This window comes from Gobio gobio, assembly GCF_949357685.1.
Source record: "Gobio gobio genome assembly, chromosome: 19".
NCBI classification, from domain to species: Eukaryota; Metazoa; Chordata; class Actinopteri; order Cypriniformes; family Gobionidae; genus Gobio; species Gobio gobio.
The window spans coordinates 32119417-32143415 of NC_137112.1; the positions used below are offsets into that span (position 1 = coordinate 32119417).

A 23999-nucleotide genomic window follows, 5' to 3' on the forward strand; every position below is an offset into this window, starting at 1 on the left:
GCCTCCTCGTTGTGGATAACTATAGTTTTGTTTTTTTTGGTCATGAAAAATGATGAATGATTAATGAAAATGATTAATAAAAATAAATAAAGCCACAATATGTCACATTTGTTACATAACATTTTTTAAGACAGATTTTTTATAAACATTGTTTATACAGATGTGTGACTGTGTGGTTTGTTCCCGCCCCTTTCAATCAAACGTAGTTTCGACAGGCGCCACCTGATGAAACACTTGAAGCTTCATTTAGCCATAGTCACGTGACATGGGTGTTCCGAATCACTGTTCGGAGCAGTGTTTCGAAACATCTGCGCTTCAGGATCTCTGCAAATCGCCCAAACGTTAGTTTCGCGTCAGCCATCCCTACCTTAACCTACCCTTAAAATAATGCAAATACAGTAATTAAATTGCGCAATATTGATGTGCGCATGCCCAGTGCCCGTAGTTGTATTCCTTTCTAGTCTTAATTAATAGAATTGTAAAATTCTAGTAATCTGTACTATTCACATACTATGCTTTGTTTACTCAGAAAACCCAAGATTAATTGATTGGTTTGAGTGGCATTTTGTCAAGCACAAAAACAAAACAAAAAACTCTCCATTATGGTGATCAGTGTTCCCTTTGGTTGCGCACTTGGAACATTCATATTATTGTAATTCGCTTCCTATTGATGCAGCAATGCAACAGGAAATCAGTTATTTGGTGTCAAAGGAAGATAAGAAATAAATAGGTGGCTTTTAAAAGTTGACCTAGCTTCTGACTGAATCATTAGTTAATGATTTAGTCAGAAATTAAGTCACCTTTTACAAGCAACCTATACTTCCCTTCATGTCGTATAATGATTGTTTACAATTTTATTGCTAATGCTTATGTCATGAACACCTTGTGAAACCGTGGGTTGATATAATCCCTCTATATTTGTAACAATATCTTGCGGTTGATCATGCTTGAGTCTTCATGATTTCAACATTCAGCATGCAAAACACAATGGTAACAACTATACTAAGTCAAGAGTAAATCTAAATTAAATTATCAAGAACTCTCTACAGTTATTTTTTTAGTTACTAGAACTGTAAGTGTAAGTGAACTATACTAACTAAGCATTTGTTAGCACAACTATTCCTATTTCACTTTACTTGTTTTTTTTAAGGCAATTGGTTTGCATTCTCTTTTTTTTTTTGTAGGTCTAACTAATTAGATTTTACAGTGTGGTCACCAAGGCTGCATTTATTTAATTAAAAATCCAGTAAAAAAAAATGAAATATTATTACAATTTAAAATAACTCATTTTTTATCTTAATATATTTAAAAATGTAATGCCAAAGCTGAATTTTCAGCATCATTACTCCAGTCTTCAGTGTTACATGGTCATTCAGAAATCATTAATATGCTGATTTGCTGCGGAAGAAACATTTCTTATTATTTTCAATATTGAAACAGTTCTGCAGTTTAATAATATAATTTTTTGGAGACTATGATTCTTTGATGAATAGAAAATACAAAAGAACAGGGTTTATTTGAAATAGCACTCTTTTGTTGCAATTTACGTCTCTACTGTCACTTTTGATCAATTTACTGCATCCTTGCTAAATAAAAGTATTGATGAATTTTTAAACAAAAATCGTATTTACCTCAAACCTTTGAACGGTAGAATATTCTGTAAGTCATCTAAAATAAATGTATTGATTTGCTACTTATAAGGTGTTTTATATACAGTTAAATGTCTGAATTGCTCCAAATGGGCATTATATTTGGTTCTTTGAGAAGAGCAACTGGTCACTTTTTTACTGAACAGTACAAAATGGCAATTAGCAATAAAGTAATGTGTTTTGGCACTAATCGGAGGTGGTCTGAGGAGAGAGTTTGTGACCATAGTTGGAGAATAGTAGGCAGGTGGCCAGGCAAGGCCTGTCGTGAGGAAGATTGGAGCTGACAGCTGGCCCTGTCAAACAATGACTTATTCTTCACAGCACTGTAAATCTGCTCTCAACCACACACACACTCCAAGGGCCATGTGCGTTTGACCGCATGTATAATTAGACAATTATTCTCCTCTGATATAAGACATAAATTCTTGTTATTTAAGTTCAGTGTCAATATTTTAGAGTATTAGAGATAGTTTCTAATATATGATGTTGATGTTTTGGCTGTTTCTAAAGACTGTTGAAAGCTAATTTGAGGGAATTCAATCCTTTTTTATTACACATTTATAGTTTGTAAAAGTGTTTAGGTTACTTTTTTCATAAAAAATTCCATAAATTAAACACCCTTAGAAAAAAAGGTTAATAGAACCCCAGGGTTCTTGACTCCGTGGAGTGATGCGGTGATGACATAAAGCTATTTTTGTAGGCCAAACTTCGAAAACGAGTCCTATCATTTTTTTAAATGGAATTTTGATTAAAAGCCTGAAATAAGGTCTGTGGTGAACACTAACTCAAGATTTTATTCCCAACTTGTGTTGTTTTAAAGATGATTTGAAAAAGTTGTCCAATGGGACTAAGTGGAGAGGGAGGAAGAAGTCCACTGTTATCTAAAGACTTTGATTTATAGCTTGTAATAGGGCTTTTTAACACAAATGAACATACATTTGATGAAAAACACTGTTTAAACTTGATTCAAGAATCTCTGGAACATTTAACATTCCACAGTCAGATATTTTCAATTATAGGCTGATCATATTGCATTACAAAACTGTAATAAGATACTAAAATTAAACAGTGACAACTTGCCATTTGCAACTGTCAAATAATTAATTAATTTTTAAATATAAAATGAAATTTTTTATATTGGCTAGATATATCTCATCCAGACCGGCAGGTGGAGCTGATTATCACCGAGTTCAGCAGGATAAACGCAAACAAATTAAAACAATAGTGGAAATAAGAGCTGGATAGAGACTTCAGTGACATTTTATTAACGCATAATGTCTAAATTGCAAATTTTAAGCATTGTTCTGACAGAGAGATTAACTTTAGCTGCGCAGGAGATATTCAAGGCCGCGGAAGACATATTTTCAGAGTATAATGAGGAGATGTGTCGCTCCAGACAGGAGATTGAGCTGCTCAAGAGGAGACTACAGCAGGCAGGAGTTCAGATGGACTCTGGTCAGTCATTTCACCTTAAATCTCATTCTGATACTTATTTCTTTCATGTTATGGTTTTTATGAACTCGATAGTTGGAGTCAGTATTTCGTTTACCAAAGCCATTTGAATCAGCCATGATTCTTTAAATAATATGTATTATTAATAGTAGCTTATTGAGATGTTTAGATTGTGCCAATAAAGTTATTCACGTATTTAATAACTAATGTACGCTTGGCATATATACTGTACACATGACATAATTTCCACGTTTATGATCTTTAAGAACTAAAGTATGTTTATTTATTTTGTTTATTGGTTATAGAAACGCAGCCCTGCTCCTCCTCTGAGACTCAAGCTCTGAAATACACCCAGGCATTTTCTGAGGATTGGAGATCTGAACATGACTTGAAGGATACAGAGATGCATATGAAGCTAGAAGTTTATACACAGCAGGAGGAGAATGAAGTGCAAATGCCTGTGTGCAACGAAGCCGCATCTTTATCGCCTTGTATAGACATTTACCATGACCAGATGCCCAGCAAAGACACTGAAACCCAAATGATGGACAGCAACGAGGATTCTTTTCCATTTATTAACCAAGCACCTCAAATTAAGAATGAACCTGAGACTAATACTGAAACAGGTATCACCTGTCAGACACAACAGCACATGACAAGACATGGCTTGGATGATTCAGGGGCCAGGGATGCGTCCAGTGATGTCAGCAAAATCAAAGATGGCCACATTGGCCCCCGACATAAGACACACACATTTAACGTAAGTCTGTGTATATGCAAACACAAAAAAAAACCGATGGAAAAAATATATATAGAAGTAATTGTGACTTTTTTCCAATTGCGAGTTTATATCTCACAATTTTACCCTTTTTTTCAATGTTGCAAGTTTAAATGTCGCTATTCATACTTTATAACACGCAATTGTGATCTAGCAATTTTCTCCGAATTGTGAGATATAAACTCGCAATTAAATTGTGACTTTTATCTCATAATTCTGTCTTTTTTCTCACAAATCTGCGTTTATATCTCAAAATTCTGAGAAAGAGAGAGTGAGATATAACTAGCAATTGTGAGTAAAAAAAAGTCAGAATTGTGAAATAAAACTTGCAATTACCTTTTTTATCTTTTATTCTGTGGCTTAAACAATCTTCTATAGAAAAGTGAAGGACTATTATTTTTATTGAATTGTAAGACACATTTATCCATAAATGTGAGCTAATGGATGTCGTTGTTTTACAGCTGCCCCTCAGAAATCAAGAGATGTTGACCCAGCATAGGATGGAGCTGGCTCAGATAAGAGAGAGGTACTTGAATTGATTCTTTAGTGTTTCATCTGTGCTGATTTGAGTCGACTTCTTCTAGTTAAATGAAGTGTGCACTAGCTTGACAGCACAAACCATTTGCCTGTCTTACATGTAATTTGCTAATAATGCTCAAATGTGACACTCCCTTGTCACCTCTAAATAAAATTTGTATGTAAATACAAACAAATTTCTTCAATTTCTTAAATATGACTTTGTTTTAGGCTGTCCACAGTCAGTGTTACACTAAAGAGTAAACAGTGTCTCCAAAAAAGTAAATATCCTAGTCAACCATTTCACTATCTAACTAATAACGGTGATTTTTCACTATTATTTACAACAGAATCAGCCTTTTCATGGGTTTAAATAATTTGTTTTTGTTATAAGAGACAATAAAAACATTAAAAACGCTCCTTTACTCGTAAAAAAAAAAAGTTAACTTGATTTTCAAAAGCCAACAAAATTGTGACAGCTGAATGTAACTTTGATGTGCCAAACATGTCAGTCTCTGAGTAACGTTGTTTTTTTAAGCCACAAAATAAACTTAATTCCTTAAAATAAGTATAATGAACCATGAAAAAAGCATTTCTACTGTCTCCATGTTTCATACACTGAAGAAAATTATAAACGTAACACTTCTGTTTTTGCCCTCATTTTTTTTAACTCAAAGATCTAAGACTTTTTCTGTGTACACAAAAGGCCTATTTCTCTCAAATATTGTTCACAAATCTGTCTAAATCTGTGTTAGTGAGCACTTCTCCTTTGCCGAGATAATCCATCCACCTCACAGGTGTGGCATATCAAGATGCTGATCAGACAGCATGATTATTGCACAGGTTTGCCTTAGGCTGGCCACAATAAAAGGACACTCACATTTTAGAGTGGCCTTTTATTGTGGCCAGCCTAAGGCAAACCTGTGATTTAGATAGGTTTGTGAACAATATTTGAGAGAAATAGGCCTTTTGTGTACATAGAAAAAGTTCAGCTCATTAAAAATGGGGGCAAAAACAAAAGTGTTGCGTTTATCAAAAATCAAACATAGTTCAACCCTCACACATTATCACATCTGTCAAAAACATGGGCTGGTTGTCGGTTGGAATATTAAAACTAAAAACATCGACATAAAACACTCATGGGCATCAGTCACTTCACTAAATATTTGCTGGCTAGGAAAAAAAAAATATTATCTTACGTTCCATCTGTTTTTAAATCCACATTATTTGAATATCACATCATTGAACATAAACAGTAGTATTTATGAGAAGCAGAGGTTCAGGTAGTGCAGATTTTCTGGAAACCCCACACACACTACCTCATGTTTTGACAACGTCATCGCTTTCCAAGAAGAGGGAGAAAATTGTGGCTTGAACATGCTGTCTGTCAACATTAATGTCTGCTAGCATACTTAATACATAACGCATGTGAGAATAAATTTGTTTTTCACTCGCTGAAATGGAATCGGAATGATCAGGGAAATTAGTAAAATACTTTACCACTGCATGCTAATAAATGAATAAATGCCAAACCAATTGAATTAGTGAACACCGTTCAACGTGTTGGTTCCTGGCGGAAACAGGACGTTTTTTTATGCACAAACTATGCATTCTGATTCTGACAAATTCCTATTTTGCACATTTGTTTAAAATAATGGTATTTTCTTGACTGACCTTTTTTTCATAATTTTGGCAATAGAATAGATGAACTGTTAAATGAGGGATTTTGAGTTGAGTCCCTCTCATGCTGATGTTATGTGTATGTGTGTGTAGAATAAATATTATTATATTATATTCTCTTTATAAAACTCCCTCCATCGATGTAAATGTTTGAATAAAACAACTAAATGATGTAAACATTTTCATTTCAGAATGTCTGTGACAATCCAGCTCCGTAATTCTGAGCGTAAAAGTAAGAAAAGTCAACCGTATGTCTGTCAGGATGAAGTGTCAAAATCTGACAAGTGGAAAGCCAACAATGCGAGAAACAGTCAGGCCTGGAGGGATCGTTTGAAAAAAGACCCTGTAAAATTTGCTGAGTTCAAAGCTTTGGAAGCTGCAAGAGCAAAGGAATATAGAAAAAAGAGGACTGCTGCTTCTATAGAAATTGATAAGGAAAATAATCGTGAGCGACAGAGAAGATTCAGAGCCAAAAAGAATTTACAGTGTAGAAGAACAGAAGAAAAACAGTGTAAAGCTGATGAAGAGCCTCCGCCACCTAAGAAAAGAAAAGTCTTAACAAGAAATGAGAGGATGAAGAAACAAGAGTATGATAGGATAAAGAAAAGAGAGGAGAGGGAGAGGATGGGAGAACAGAAGAAAAGACAAATTCGTGAAAGAGATGCGTCCAGAAAGAGGGAACAAAGAAACAAGACAAAAAAGCGAACTGACACTTCACAAACAAATGTTGGCTCTCCATGTAGTACAGCTGGATCTACAGGCTTTAGAACTAAATCGGCAAAACAAATGCCAGTCTCACGGATGTGCAAAAAAATTCCGGCTGATGCAGAAAAGTTTGCGGATATTGTAATGGACTTCATCCATCGCTGTACTCCTCGTAAACAAGCAGCTTTGAAAGCCAGAGGTCTGAAAACAGCTCATCGACGAAGAAATTTTGATGACCCGTCTCAAGAAAAACTTCGCTCCACAATTGATGCTCTAAAGAAGAAGGATACTGCATCCTTGGAGAAGAGGCGCCTGATTGTCACTAGTTTGATGGTTGCCAAAAAGTACAGGATGCAACATATTGTAGCAAGACGCTTTAACCTCCGTCCAGCATATTTCACCAAATTATCCAATTCCTCTTCCATTGAAGGTTTGAGTAAAAAGCGCAAGTCTGATGCCACTTGCATGGATGTTGTGAACAATATAACCGCTTTCTTTCGTAATTCAAACGTAGCTCAAGAACTTCCTTACATGAGGACTGTAAAGAAACAACAACAAAGATTCCGCATGGTGATCTCTCTACAGAAAGCCTATGAACTTTGGAAGCTGGAAAATCCAGAAAAGAATGTTGTGTCCTTTCGTGTTTTCTCATGGCTTCGACCTTCATGTGTTCTTCTTCAGCGTCGAACAGACATAAACCAGTGTCTCTGTGAATATTGTACTAGAATTTTACTGAAGCTTCAGAGCCTGAACAGAATTCTCACTGCTACTAACAATGGCGAGTGTATAAAACTCAAGATCAAAAACAAATATGAACTTGTCAGTTTTTCTCTATGTCCCAAAAGTGGCAACAGCGAGTACCATAATCTGAAGTGTATTAACAGAACCTGCTCCGACTGTGGTGTATCGCTACTCAAGGAAAAGTTCAAAGTGGTAGTAGATGCGTATGGCAAACAAGAAGTGTCCTGGCAAAATTGGGAGAGTAAGGCTTTGAACCACGATGGTAAACAAAAGACCAAGAATGTTCAGTCAACTAAGTGTGGCACATTCGAGACCATGTTTGACGAGTTATTGGGCGAAACAGACTTTTTGGCTAAACATCTCTTTACAGCCAACTGGCAGCACGACCAGTTTTCCCTTATCCGGGAAAAGTTGCCCAACACTTGGTCGCTATTCATCATGGATTTTGCTGAAAATTACTCATGCATATCTCAAGACGAAATACAGTTGCCACATTGGTCCACACTGCAGATAACCGTTCACACGATTGTTTGCTACTACAGGTGTCCCACCGAGGGTCATGATCACACCGTCCAGGAAGCCTTGGTTTTTGTCTCTGATGACCTCAAGCATGATGCCAATGCCGTTCACCACTTCGAAACTCTGGCTATAAAGCACCTTAAAGAAAAGCGAGGACTGAAGTTAGAGAATGTAGTTGAATTCACAGACGGCTGTGGAGTACAATACAAGTCAAAGATGCCATTTGCTGACATTAGCAACTCCAAGGCTTCACATGGTTTGTCTGTTGAAAGATGTTACTTTGGATCCTGCCACGCCAAGGGGCCCAGCCAAGGTGTCTCTGGGGTTGTAAAATCATCTGTTCGACGTGCTGTCCTGTCACGTAGGATCACTATCAACAATGCAGAGGAGATGTATAATTTCTGCAATCTAAATTTGACAAAAGATGGCTGTGATGGGCAACTCAATACATTTTACTTGGTTAAACGTGGTGAAATTCAACGTGACCGTCCTATAACACAAGTAAAGTCTGCCCTTGCTGGAACTCGTGTTCTCCATTCTGTACGGTGTGTTTCTCCTGGGGTCCTGGATACTCGTGTGTATTCATGCTTCTGTGATGGCTGCATGAATGTTGATGATGGAAGCCAGTGTTCCAACTCAAATTATGTCTTTCCCTGGCAACGACGTACCTTGAACATAGATGCTGAAGTAGAGCATTTATACCAGCCTGTGACTGAAAAAGAGAACTCCTTACCTGATAATTCTGCTACTAGTACAAGTGAATATGACCAACTTCCTGGTGAACAAATAGATCTCTGGATGAAACTTACTAACCCAGGTAAGGGCTCCATTTCATAATAGCTCCAACTTGAACATGCAATGTAATCTTGACGCTAACCTTTTGCATGGTCTGTCTTCAGGTTTAAGTCACTGCTGCTATATCCTTGTCTTGAAATGCTATACTGATTAAAGATTTAGATATAGCAGCAGTAGCAATTTTAACTAAAAGTCGGACTTTTTATTTTTTTTTCTTCAAAAGTCAGATTTAATTTGATTCCCTTTCAGAACTTCCGACTGATGACTTGGTAATGAATTTGTTTCGAGGAGATTAAGGACAGGAAAGAAGTAATGAAACAAGGAATTAAAGGCCTATTGAAGTGCAGGTGGGTAAAAACTCCCTAAATGATTTGTAATTTATTATTCAGTTATTAGTCCTACCTTCATGTACTCCAGTTTTCATAAAGCTGACGTAAAGTTGAGTAGACGAAGTTGAGGACATTGATGGACTGTTGTCACCATTGGCATCTCAGGGTGCTTTCTAGGGCTGTCAAAATTCCTCAAAAATGACGTTTGAATATTCCCTCTTAAAAAAACACGAATATTCGAACTATTCCAACATCTGGTTGCGCATTTTGTCAATGACGCACATTACGTCAATAACAGGACAAATTAATACAAAGAGACATAACTACTTGTATAGGTATATATAGTCTATTTATGTTTAAACATATTTGACAACGTATTACCTACACAAAAACAAGTAAATCAACTAATGGCCAAGACCGCGGACCTCACTCTCTCTTGCCCTCACGCTCTCTGCGCATAACGGTTTAAATGAACAAACACATTTTGAGTGCTGATCAAGAGTTTTGTGCAAGCAATTTAAGGTCGCGACTCTTGTCCCAAATATAGCAGGCTTCATTCAGTGATTGAAACAAATATTATTAATATTATTTGAAGTTTTACAACATATTGAACGCTCCGAGCGAGCTGTGCTGTGGTAAACATGGAACTTTTCCTTGACATGAAACGATAAATAATAAAACCAGTGGAAGCAGTACATTTATCCTTAATTCATGCAATATCTATTCAGTCAGTTGGCTACAGTAGCCTACACTTTAGTAATGTTTCTGTTTAACGTTAAATATGGATATGGTAGCCTACCTCGGTTCCATTGCTTGACAGAACTCCCTGAAGCCTGCCCCATCCACGACACTGATCGGTCTCATGTCCTTACAAATGAACAAAATTAATTTCTCCGTTATGGCCTCTTGTCGTGTTGCAGACAAAGAGCTTGTGGCGGGCGATTCAAAGTAAGTGTCAATACGTGACTGTTTAGCTGGAGTTTCACACATTATGCCATGCTCATTTGGGTGCACATTTTCGAGATTTTGGGGGGGTCAAAATCGCTTTCTCTGCTGCGGTCGAGTTGGGCTCTGCACTTTCTGCCATCTTCCATGCAAGACGCATCAACTTTCAGCAGTGACGGGTTCACACTGCAAGTGGCGCATATTTTTTTCCAGCCTCCATGTTAACAGATTAGAGCATTCACACCGCACGCAGAGGCGGCGCGGCAGCGCGTAGCAAGAGCAGAGCAGAAGCAGCAGTGCTGCGATCGTTTTGGCGCCGAGTCTATTTTTTGCCGGGCTGCTCACGCTGATTTAAAGCCACAGTGGATTGTTCTCGATCAAAACTGACCTGATTAACATGGAAAATAAATTTCACCATGAAATCATGTAGTGAAGTGTTCCGTGTGTTTCACGATCACCATATGACATCCAGCGCTGTGAAAAAATTAAATAAAATACACGAAAACACAACACTGCCAGAAGTTTTTGCCCAAACTTCAAAAACCTGTTTAAATGATTAAAACTAGAAGCATATCTTCACTTTATTGTTACATTTATCATGTGAACTACTTATATACAACATGTTATATGCATGTGTGTATGAGACCGAGGGGAACACGGTCGCATTTGCAGCAGATATATGCTGCCCATCATAAATCAAAGCACGAGACAGACAGGGGTCGAAGGAGAACACTGGAAAATGTGACCTAATGGACAATATTCGTCTGTATTTGAAATACACGAGCCGCGGTTCTGCTCCGCGAGACAAACGCTGCCAGTGTCAATGCACAACGGGCCCGCGCGGCTCATGCTCTCCATACGCACTGCTCCTACCCTGTCAACGCACTGCTTCTTCACTGCACACCTCTAGCTACTACAGCGGGCGGTTTTTTTTTTCGAATATTAATTTTTCCCTTCGAAATTTAGTTTTTTTTTAAACTATTCGAATATATATTCAAATTTAGAATATTCATTGACAGCCCTAGTGCTTTCACACTTGGTTTGATATCCTGGACCGAACCCGAGTTCGATTACTCCCCCTCCCCCTGCCCCTGCTGGACTGTGTTCACATCATATTATTTGGGTCCGAACCGAGGTGCGTTTGTGTCATCAAAGCAGCAGCTGTTTACCCCGTTGCTTAGTTACGACAGCGAGCGTTAAGGCGGCAAAATGCATAGCGTTGCTCACCTCACTTTTATATTTTTGTTTTTTAACCGTTGGTTTTGTTTCTAAAGCTTCAGTACGTAATGGCACTTGCGTCTATATGCCGCGAATGTACTGCAATGCTCTAAAGAACGCTGAAGACGAGCAGAAATTAGATTTAAAGCTCTCTACTTGCATTATGTCAGTAACGCTCATCAGGAAAATGAGTGAAACACACACAAACACATTTTTATCAAATCATACGTCATTAATTGCGTTCACATCAGCAGCGAATCGTACCGGAGTTCACATGAACCGTACCCCAGACCACCCTTTTTAAGCGGACTCAGGTACGGTTCGCGGGTGCGCACCCGAGGTCGGAAGATCGCGTTCATATCATCCAAACGTACCGGACTCTGACGTCAATCGAACCCGGGTGCGCACCAAAACTGCTAGTGTGAAAGCACCCTTAGACGATTTAAGATGAAGCAAGCTTTATGAATTGGGCTGTTTTATCAATGTAAGACAATGGAAAACTTGCAGATTTTATTGGTACAGTGCCCAGGTTTAAAACATTTGACACTTAGTAAATCAGTGTATTATTGTGTAATTTTTAGGATTCGCAGATAGATGTTCTCAGGGAATACGCTGTCCTGTACATCTGTCCACCCAAGTGATGCGTGGGCAGAGTTCTTGAACTAATAACTGACAGAGGAGTCCGGGTGAAGTTTCTGGAGCAGCATGGAGTCAGCAATTGTTTTCCTGGCTCAAGACTTCTGATGTTGAACTAGTGGATACAGTCCACATATTTCATGGACCATTTGACAGACCATTCTCTGTTGATGAAGAGGAGTTTGAAAATATGAGGAATACAAGACAATAAAAAAAAATGCATGTTAATTGATATCAACTATAATTCTAAAATGGAGAACTGACTTCCCATGAGGGACATTTCACAAGTGTATACTAACTGTCTTAGCTGACTGTCTCAATAGTTACTTGTGTTAAGTGTTGAGTTTAATGTTACATTTAATTGCCCTTTTGCATTTTTTTAGAAAGGTACTTGAAGTGTTTCATCTGTGCTTATTTGAGTCGACTTCTTCTAGTTAAATGAAGTGTGCACTACCTTGACGGCACAAATCATTTGCCTGTCATGCATGTAATTTGCTAATAATGCTCAAATGTGACACTCCCTTGTCAGCTCTAAACTAAGTTTGTATGTAAATACAAACAAATTTCTTAAATATGACTGTCAACAGTCAGTGTTATATTAAAAACAGTAAAACTGTCTCCAAAAATAAAATATTTTATTTTCAAATAAAACTTAAGTGGCTGTTGAAGAGTTTTTGATGCTTTAGATTTGCTTTTGATTCTCACATATGTATCAGAACATATCCTTGTCAACCACACCACCATAGTCATGTTTGCTATTCCAAAATGTTGCTTTACTGTAATTATTAGTTGCAAATTTCAGTCGGTGACTCTTTACTGTTGCACATATTTCACAAAACTGCATAGTTAGCTTTAATTTGTAATGTGAGTGCTAGATTGTTGATGGGAACTTTAAACATAATTGATGTCCACTTTCCGCTTTCACTGCCTCGTGTTTAAAACCACGCTCTTGCAAACTATTCTAACTCATTCTGGGAAACTGGGTTCATTATGGGAACCTATGAAGGTACTATATATGAAGCGTCTGACAGAAGAATTTACGGTTTAGAGCCTTTTCTTCTAAGAGTTACATTCATGTTTCCATGGCAACAGAAAGTGTTTCCAATTGCAAGGAGAAAGAAGGATGTGAGTGTAATTTTGAAGGTGAGAGGATGTGAATTGATTTGTTGAGGGAAGAGATTATGCAGCATATTTGTTCCTTAAATCTTGAACTCTTGAAACAAACTTGGGAGGGAGATGTCCACTGTTATCTAAGGATTTTTTATAGTTTGTAGTATACCAAAGGGCTTTTTTAACAGATGAACAGTAATTTGAAGGAAAAACACTTTTTTTAAGGACAAGAAAAACCAGGGCTGTTTCCGAGACCTGAAAAATCCTGCCTTTCTTAAGATAGATTCCAAGGTAGGAAAGCATCAAGGCACTTTCGAATCTTCACTTCCTGTCTCCTGTGAAACCTTCATATGATTGAATTTTGAAGGCAGCCTAAATGTATCCTTCACTGCCTTTGATATCCCACAATACTGTGTTCTATTCGATGTTGCCTTCACATGCTATCGGAATTTTCGTAAATACTAGTTTCCTAGTTAAAAAAATGGACATGAATTCCCTCTCATGTCAAAATTTGAATGCGATGAGCCCGTAATCATGACTTCAGATGTGGCAAGTAAGATAGGACTGATATGTGCACCCAGGCTTCCTTGAAGCTACTTTTGTGCAAAAACCACCCACATCTATCATTCTGCTTTCTCTGAGAATTGAAATATGAAGTCGACCGCTGACAAAAGGAAAGATATGTCGATGGACTTTCACAGCTATGCGTCTGTGGAAGAAATTCTGACTGGGGCCAAAACACCGCTTCCAGATAGCCCAGCTAACCCTCCATCCAAAAAGCGCAAATCAAATGATGATAGTTCATCAGTTGTCTCAACGCTCTCTAATCTGATAAACAGTCGCTCTGACACCATAAAGAAAATGGTGAGTGAAAATGGCCAAAAAATTGAAGGTTTAAAAAAAACTGTGGACTTTGTATGTGCTGAATTAAACGACACCAAAGGGAAAGTCAGTCACGTTGAGATAAGATTGAACACTGAAGAGAAGATGACATTCTGTGAACAACGTCTCACTGACTTGGAAAGATACCCCCGTCACTGGAATCTACGTTTACAAGGTGTAATTGAGAAGGAAAGAGAGGATGTAAGAGCGGAGTCCATCTGTATCTGTGAAGCTTCGTTCCCTGAGGGAGGAAGCTTTGGCTTTGGCCAAGCTTGGGCTTTGGCCAAGAGACTTAAGTGTGTTCTGAGTTCGGTTATTGATGAGACTCAATCAGCATTTATGCCAAAAAGATATATAGCAAACAATATCCGTCTTGTTTTAGATTTATTAGATTAGTGATTTAATTCATGATTAAATCTTGATTAACGATTTAATCTTTTTCTTCTTGTTGATTTTTACAAAGCTTTTGACTCTCTCGAACATTAGTTTATTTTTCTATCCCTCAAGCTTGGGTTTGGTGATCCATTCTGCAGATTTATAAGAACTCTTTATAATAATGCCAATTTTTCCATCAACCTTAAATCGGGTACCTCGCCTAGATTTAAATTGTCGAGAGGAGTTCGCCAGGGTTGCCCTGTTTCCCCTTATTTATTTCTTGTGGCTGCACAATTTATTTCCTCCTTTCTTTCAAGTTGTCATCTACAAGGTATTAATATTGTCAACAAACATATACTTATTAGTCAGCGAGCTGACGACATTACCCTGTTTTTAAAAGATGAATCACAGATTCCGATTGCCATCCAACACATAAAATTTTTCTCTAAAGCTTCTGGTTTAAATTAAAATCTTAATAAATGTGAGCTGTTAACTATTCAAATCTGGCCTTCTCTCTCCCTTTACAGTATTCCAGTATCTTGGTGTATCCATAAGTAAGTATGATAAAGTCAGATGCAGACTAAACTTTGACCCAGTTGTTGGGAAAGCTAAAAGGAAATTCAATTCAATTCTCAGAGATTTATCTCTGAGAGGATGAACCCTTATTGCTAAAGCTGAGGGTATTTCAAGAGTGACCTACCCTGCTCTCTCATTATACGTGGATAAATCTGCATGTGCAGATATTGACAGAATGCTATTTTATTTTCTGTGGAAGCATAAGAGCCATTACATTAAGAAGTCTGTGATTATTAACAATTATGAATGTGGTGGTCTAAACTTTAGATTTTTCTTCCCCAAACAATACTTTCAAAATAAATTGGTTAAAACAGTATTTAACAAACCCTGTTTCATTTTGGAATATCATTTCTAATCTTGTGTTTTCAAAGGTGGGAGGTCTCCCTTTCCTATTATTGTGTAATTACAACATCACTAACCTGCTCCTTAAATGATCAAATTTTCACAAACAAGTGCTTTTGGCCTGGCACCTAATTTATAAACATAATTTTAGTCCTCACTGGTACTTTATTTGCAATAATTGTGATATTCAAAAAATAAGTCTTTGTTTTTCCCAAATTGGATTAATAATAATATTATTTTGGTCTCTCAATTAATCAATGCTGATGGATACCTGTATTCCTATTCAGAGTTTTTGAACAATACAGGTGCCCATCATATAATTAGAATATCATCAAAAAGTTGATTTATTTCACTAATTCCATTCAAAAAGTGAAACTTGTATATTATATTCATTCATTACACACAGATTGATATATTTCAAACGTTTATTTCTTTTAATTTTGATGATTATAACTGACAACTAAGGAAAATCCCAAATTCAGAAAATTAGAATATTGCGGAAAAGTTCAATATTAAAGCTACACTGTGTAACTTTTTTAGTCTATTCTTAGCTAAAAACACTTAGTTCTTTCAAAAATATATGTGCTCATTGATGTATATTTACTTCTTTCAAGTAATAAAGTATTCTCGTAAGTTTATAATATGCCATTGAAAATACATTAGGTAATGGGATCTAACGGTGGTCGCCATGTTGCCCCTCCATCTTGAAAGTACATTAGCCAAAGAGGGACATACCCGTAAATTCAAGCTTCGCTTTTCGCGTTTTAACCGGTTTTAATACTCGATGGCACTGTACAAAATTCTCTGCCTCGCGCATGTGCGCGTCAACTTGTTCAGACTTGTCTGGTGCATGTGCAGAGAGTTTTCATCTCAGCAGCGTCAGTAACAGAGTTATAAGGAGTTTTCCTGGCTTGTTTATTCCTCAAAAGTCTGTTTTTCCTTGTGTGGTATTTCTGTGCGTTAATAACTCCGTAAGTAATAATAGTTATTGTCATTGTAGTTGTGTTTCAGAGTGTGTCATCGCGTAATTCAGTTGATGTCACCTCAGAAGTATTTTTGTGTCAACATACAATAGCGTAATGCTCACCTATTTGAATAGTGGTAGTGAACACACTGGATGGTCATATACCTTTTCACCACTAGATGGGGGAAAATATCACACAGTGTAGCTTTAAAGACACCTGGTGCCACACTTTAATCAGCTAATGAACTCAAAACACCTGCAAAGGCCTTTAAATGGTGTCTCAGTCCAGTTCAGTAGGCTACACAATCATGGTGAAGACTGCTGACTTGACAGTTGTCCAAAAGACAACTGACACCTTGCACAAGGAGGGCAAGACACAAAAGGTCATTGCAACAGAGGCTGGCTGTTCACAGAGCTCTGTCCAAGCACATTAATAGAGAGGTGAAGGGAAGGAAAAGATGTGGTAGAAAAAAGTGTACAAGCAATAGGGATAACCGCACCCTGGAGAGTATTGTGAAACAAAACCCATTCAAAAATGTGGGGGAGATTCACAAAGAGTGAACTGCAGCTGGAGTATGTGCTTCAAGAACCACTACGCCCAGACGTATGCAATACATGGGTTTCAGCTGTCGCATTCCTTGTGTCAAGCCACTCTTGAACAACAGACAGCGTCAGAAGCGTCTCGCCTGGGCTAAAGACAAAAAGGAAAAAAAGTGGTCCAAAGTTATGTTCTCTGATGAAAGTACATTTTGCATTTCCTTTGCATTCCACCTTCGCTGATGTGTCCAAGATGGCGCCAGTGTGTCTGTCGGCTTGCCGTCTGTCCCGTCAGCTTTTAAATACCAGATCGCCGTTCTGCCTATCTGGGGTTTTTATACTGATATTAATACATTATGTTGATGCTCTTATAACGTACGATCGTCAAATATTGCTGCACATCAGAAGTTCTTTGGAGACTCGATCTAGAGCCTGCTCCATCACGCATGATTTCTACTCTACGTTCTCTCATCCCTCGGCGGCGTGTGTTCGCCGGCTACCGTGTTGTATCATCCACCAGCGGAAACGTCGCAGAAAGAGGAGAATTCGCGGAGGTATCCGGGTGAGGATTAGGAGAGAATTTTGCCTGGTACAATCCTCCTCCTGCTCTTCCACACTTCTCACTGGCCATAATCATGGTCTTTACCTGTCCCGGCGTTCGTGGGACGCGAGGTACGCCTGTCACCTGCCTATCGTCCCGGATCAGAACCGGTCACCTGATTGCGCTCCTGCGAGACTGCGCGTCCAGAGTAGAGGTGTGAATCTCAATAACATTCATCCACTGAAGTATGTTCGACATTCACAGATACAAACTGTTCACTCTCACGTAAAAATGGCCCTGATTAATGCCAGGTCTGTGTCTAATAAGACGTTTATACTGAATGACTTTTTTACCCGATCAGCCAATAAATCTCTCTTATATGTCCCACGTTCACGACTTAAAACGAAAGGTGATAGAGCCTTTGCAGTTGCTGCTCCACGATTATGGAATCAGTTGCCACCCGACATTAAGAGTGCTCCTTCTGTTTCTGTTTTTAAATCTAGACTTAAGACACATCTCTACGTTTTAGCATTTCCTGCTTATTAAATTATGGACTAGTAATGTTTTCTTGTTTTTTCTTATTCTAATTTTGACTGTTAATTTTATTATTATTTTTATTTTATCTTTATTGTATTTTATGATTGTGTTGTACAGCACTTTGGTCAGTGTAAGCTGAATTTAAATGTGCTTTATAAATAAATTTACTTACTTACTTACTTACTTTGGAAATCAGGGTCCCAGAGTCTGGAGTATACCAGGAAGTTTTAGAGCACTTCATGCTTCCTGCTGCTGACCAACTTTATGGAGATGCAGATTTCATTTTCCAACAGAACTTGGCACCTGCACACAGTGCCAAAGCAATCAGTACCTGGTTTAAAGGGTTAGTTCACCCAAAAATGAAAATTCTGTCATTAATTACTCACCCTCATGTCGTTCGAGACCCGTAAGACCTCCGTTTATATTCGGAACACAAATGAAGATATTTTTGTTGAAAGCTGATGGCTGAGAAAGGCTTCAGATAGGCCTCCATTGGCATTCAGTACACTTATACTCCCAAGACCGATAAAAGGCACTTAAAACATCGTTACAAAGTCCATCTCACCACAGTGACTCTACAATAATCTTACGATGCGACGACAATAGTTTTTGTGCGCAAAAAAAATCAAAATAACACCTTTATCCAATTTGTTACTGCCTTCCGTGTGTGCCTCCAAGACGCATGCGCGAGAATATGACGCAGATCCGGCGTTCGGACAGATGACCCAGAAGCGATTTGTTTACAATCAGAGGAAGACGCGCGTGTCTAAGCTGTTGGATTCTACATTGATCGTGCTTTAGGTCTCGGCGTAGTGCTCAAAATGGGGCTTAAGTGTGCATTTCATGGATTCCCAAACCCCGGCGCTACGTCATATTCTTGCGCATGCGTCGTGGAGGCACACGCGGAAGGCAATAACAAGCTGGATAAAGGTGTTATTTTGATTTTTTTTTGCGCACAAAAACTATTGTCGTCGCATCGTAAGATTATTGTAGAGTCACTGTGGTGAGATGGACTTTGTAACGACGTTTTAAGTGCCTTTTATCGGTCTTGGGAGTATAAGTGTACTGAATGCCAATGGAGGCCTATCTGAAGCCTTTCTCAGCCATCAGCTTTCAACAAAAATATCTTCATTTGTGTTCCGAATATGAACGGAGGTCTTACGGGTGTCGAACGACAGAAGGGTGAGTAATTAATGACAGAATTTTCATTTTTGGGTGAACTAACCCTTTAAGGACCATGGTATCCCTGTTCTTAATTGGCCAGCAAACTCACCTGACCTTAATTCCATAGAAAATGTATGGGCTATTGTGAAGAGGAAGATGCGATATGCCAGACCCAACAATGCAGAAGAGCTGAAGGCCACTATTACCCCTTTTCCACCAAGGCAGTGCTGGTGCTAGTTTGGAGCCAGAGCCTAGTTTCAAATCGGTTCTTTGTGTTTCCACACCCAAAGCACCAGCTCTGAGCCAGGAAAAGTGGTTCTTAAGTAGCACCAAAACATTGGTGGGCTAGAAGTAAGAACCGATTACATCAGGCGCTGGGGGCGGGGTCAACAAGACGAACACAAACTTGAGATCCGCAATTTTTGAAATAGCAGCTAATGGAGCTAACACCTGCTGCTCGTTTGTAATCTCCATCTATACAAAGTACGGCAAACTGCATGAATGCGTTGGATTTTATGTGTTTTGATGCCGATGTAGGATCGTAAACCCATGTGAATCAATAGTAACGCAACGTCTGCATTGTTGATGGAAGGCTTGTTCGCAGCGGTGCTGTGCAGACCGATTGCCATATGACAACGAGTCCAGCGAGAGCATATGACTCCTTATGCTTTTGATTCACTCATGCGTTTTTTTTTTTATATCATACGTGGATCGGTCTGTGCATCGCCAATGCATCTCGAACAAGCCTGGTGTGTTTGTGTTTTCCGCTGCCTCGCTAACGTTGCTGATGAGACGTATACAGGTTGCCAGGTTTTCACAACAAAACCCGCCCAATTGGTACTCAAAACTAGCCCAAAACAAGCCCAATCGCGTTCCGGGGAGGTTCTCCGGTAAAAATCGCTTTCGGGGGGTTAAATATGTGGGGTTTTTGCAGGGCTGCCTGCTAAAATCCTCATTACCGGGGCTAAATATCACATAATTGGGGTCGCTTCAATCCGCGGACATGAAAAACAGCCCGCAGCATGTAGAAGTAGCCCATTTCCGCGGGTATACCGCGGACTTGGCAACACTGACAGTGACGTAAGACCTGGCTCTGTTGTGGCTCTCAGCATGTGGAAAAGCAAACGGTTCTTAGAAGGCTCCTCAGTCGAACCAACTATGAACTGGGACTAGCACTGGCTCTGAACTAGTACCCGGTTCATTCTGGTGGAAAAGGGGTATGTCAGAGCAACCTGGGCTCTCATAGCACCTGAACAGTGCCACAGACTGATCAACTCCATGCCACGCCGCATTGCTGCAGTAATTTAGGCAAAAGGAGCCCCAACTAAGTATTGAGTGCTCATACTTTTCATGTTCATACTTTTCAGTTGGCAGAGATTTCTAAAAATCCTTTCTTTGTATTGGTCTTAAGTAATATTCTAATTTTCTGAGATACTGAATTTGGGATTTTCCTTAGTTGTCTGTTATAATCATCAAAATTAAAAGAAATAAACATTTGAAATATATCAGTCTGTGTGTAATGAATGAACATAATATACAAGTTTCACTTTTTGAATGGAATTAGTGAAATAAATCAACTTTTTGATGATATTCTAATTATATGACCAGCACCTGTATATAACTCCACGAGAGTTTGCTTTTGAAATGAATGCCATTCTTTATGGAGCAATAACTCTTCTCAGAGACTCAGCCAGATCACAGATTTCTTTGTCAGCTCATCCCTTTGATACAATGATTGGGAATATGTGTTTTTTATCAAACTCTTCTGGTCAGAACAGGAGAATTAGACAATTATTTCAGAATGAGATTGTTTCTCTCCCATACATTGTCTTTCTGGAATGGCCAGTTTGTTAACATGGAGGAAAAAAGTGTGGACTTTGTCGTTTAAATATTTAATAACCAATAAGGTCAAAGAAGTGACGTACAAATGACTTCATCTTTTTTATCCTGTGAAGCTCTATTTAAAAAAGATGTGTCCTGATATTGACCCTTTATGTTCTTTTTGTGTTGCTGAAGAAGAATCTATTTCTCATCTCTTCTGGGATTGCTCATACACGTTTGTTCTGGAAGGATTTCTGTTTTTTTGTACTAACATTTTCATCACAAAGCTTTTCGTTTTATTTGGTCTGCACAACTTTGATAAAGATGTAAAGGACCAATATTTTTTTATAAACATTTTTATTTTTGTAGTGACATTTTTCTTACACAAATGTAAATTTCAGGGTGCTAAGCCCTACTTTTTTTATATTTCGTGAGGAATTTAAATCCTACCTGGACACTCTTCTTACATCCAGCAACTCCAAAGCCCTTAAAACTGTCTCACTGTGTCATATATATGATATTTTCCTGATTGTCTAACCTGTAATTGTATTATGTATGTTCTTTGCATTAAAAAAAAAGAAAGACATTTCTGATAGCACATGAAGGCAGCCTTGATCTTAAAAAAATAAAGATGGTGTCTGAAAGTTGTGGTTGGTGGTCAGTTTGTAGGTAAATGTACATTTTGTGTCATTTTTCCACTTTTGGTGTTATTTTTTTGCTATTTCTATTTCTAAAAATTTGCTTAGTTATTACCTATTTTGTTGTAGGTTATAAAATCTCTTTGCTGCCTCAGAAGTCTGTCCTGTTCCACACTGTCCGGTGTGTAAACTCTGCATGCAAAGTCATTACCTGATATTGCAGTAAGGAAACAAGTCAGTTGCCTAAGCCAGGGATGGGCAAATTCGGTCCTGGAGGGCCACTGTACTGTAGAATTTAGCTCCAACCCTGATAAAACTCACTTTCCTGTGATATTGTTAGATTGGATGATATCATCTGAACTTCTTATACCTTGACTTTTAGTGATTTGACGCGACTGGGTAAGGGTTATGTTACAGTATTTATACCTAAAGTAGCTGTGTATAAAAACAACAGAAGTCTATGCAATCTCATCATTTAGATAAGTAAATGCATGTGGGTGGGTTGGTGGGTAAAGTTGCAAAAAGTGTGTATGTGGCACACAGGGAACCTGCCCAAGTGGGACGTGGAAACTGAAAGTCAAGTTTATCCTTAAGAGCCTCTCCATGTTTCCCAGTGGTAACACTTCTTCAATAAATCTATCATTATTTGCTATGGTTTTTAAAACATTTATTCCATTTATAAAATATATACAATATATACACATATTTGTTAAAAAAAACTATATACATAGTGAGAGAGCTTGATGTTTCTCCAATGCAGGACTGGAAGTCTCTTTCTCAATGTCGTGGTCTCTTCTGCTCTATAGTCTGGTCTAGAGGAGATCTGGAGCAGGACCGTTTCCATCTCACATCCTGTCCCCTCTATGATGAGGATTCTGGAATGGGTGACTGGGATGGACGGCTGTGGTTTGGACTTTTGTAGGAATGTGATGATCTGGTTCTATTCCTAAAATGATTCACCTCCTGTTTGAGAAATAATCATAAAGTAGTTTTGAAGTGAACATACAGACGATAAACAACAAGAAATAAGGTTTTAGGTCTTACTTGACGCTAAACAGTGTTTGCTGTCAAAGCATCAGTAGAAACATCTAACATCGCGACCATTAGTTTCACTCACACAGTCATCACACACACAAGAGAAAGTACCATAGTTTCTTTGAGTTTGATTAAATATATCAAAAGGTATTACTATCTGACACCATCACTGTCATAATAACACTACAGTACTAGTACTACAGCAGCAGATTAATTATTGTTTTACTTTTTATTTCTAAAAGCATTAGTTTGTGCTTTGTTAGCTGAACTGATCTCAAACTAGAATGTTCTCTCTCCGATCATGCATCAAATGTGTTTAGTTTAGTTGAACTGATAGTTCAACTCACCTTCATTAGTTTGTGCGCGTCTGATCTGCAGGTCACAGAGCTTCAGCCTCTCGCCTCGCTCCTCATAATTTGGCGTTTCAGCTCTCTCAGGGTGATGTGACGTCCTTCAAACGGGATTGTGTCGTGGGTGAGTTTACTTGTAAACTTACACTCACCTAAAGGATTATTAGGAACACCATACTAATACTGTGTTTGACCCCCTTTCGCCTTCAGAACTGCCTTAATTCTATGTGGCATTGATTCAACAAGGTTCTGAAAGTATTCTTTAGAAATGTTGGCCCATATTGATAGGATTGCATCTTGCAGTTGATGGAGATTTGTGGGGTGCACATCCAGAGCACGAAGCTCCCGTTCCACCACATCCCAAAGATGCTCTATTGAGTTGAGATCTGGTGACTGTGGGGGCCATTTTAGTACAGTGAACTCATTGTCATGTTCAGGAAACCAATTTGAAATTATTCGAGCTTTGTGACATGGTGCATTATCCTGCTGGAAGTAGCCATCAGAGGATGTGTACATGGTGGTCATAAAGGGATGGACATGGTCAGAAACAATGCTCAGGTAGGCCGTGGCATTTAAACGATGCCCAATTGGCACTAAGGGGCCTAAAGTGTGCCAAGAAAACATCCCCCACACCATTACACCACCACCACCAGCCTGCACAGTGGTAACAAGGCATGTTGGAGTCATGATCAGCGAGTCGATTCAGAGGTTTGAATCGCCAAATTTCAGCAGTTTGGCGGTTTGACACGCGATCCGAATCGTCATTCGGCTCACTGATTCATAACGCTTCGAAGCTTCATGATGCCTTGTTTTGAAATCGTCATCACTATGTAAGTCGTTATTTAGGGTTTTTTTGCGCACAAAAACTATTGTCGCCGATTCATAAAGTTATTTTAGAACCACTGTAGTGAGATGGACTTTGTAACGACGTCTTTAGTACCTTTTAAGGGTCTTGAGAGTGAACCGTGCCATTGTGTCAATGGAGGCCTTTCAGAGCCATCAGATTTCAACTAAAATATCTTCATTTCTGTTCCGAAGATGAATGGAGGTCTGACGGGTGTCGAACGACATGAGGGTAAATAATTAATGACAGAATTTTCATTTTTGGGTGAACTAACCCTTTAAGGTTAGGCTGTGTGTGGGGAAGGTGCATCAGTTGAGAAG

At 38.5% G+C, this 23999-nt stretch overlaps 1 protein-coding gene across 1 annotated transcript; it reads left to right on the forward strand.

Moving 5' to 3' along the window:
• The first annotated feature begins 2844 nt into the window (after positions 1–2844).
• LOC307143088 (uncharacterized protein) lies at positions 2845–12628 on the forward strand. Its single transcript, XM_079844373.1, has 6 exons — positions 2845–3104; positions 3407–3861; positions 4341–4405; positions 6267–8857; positions 9085–9182; positions 11909–12628. The coding sequence occupies exons 1-5, from the start codon at positions 2924–2926 to the stop codon at positions 9129–9131; spliced, it is 3339 nt and encodes a 1112-aa protein (XP_079700499.1). The 5' UTR covers positions 2845–2923; the 3' UTR covers positions 9132–9182; positions 11909–12628.
• Positions 12629–23999: the final 11371 nt, after the last annotated feature.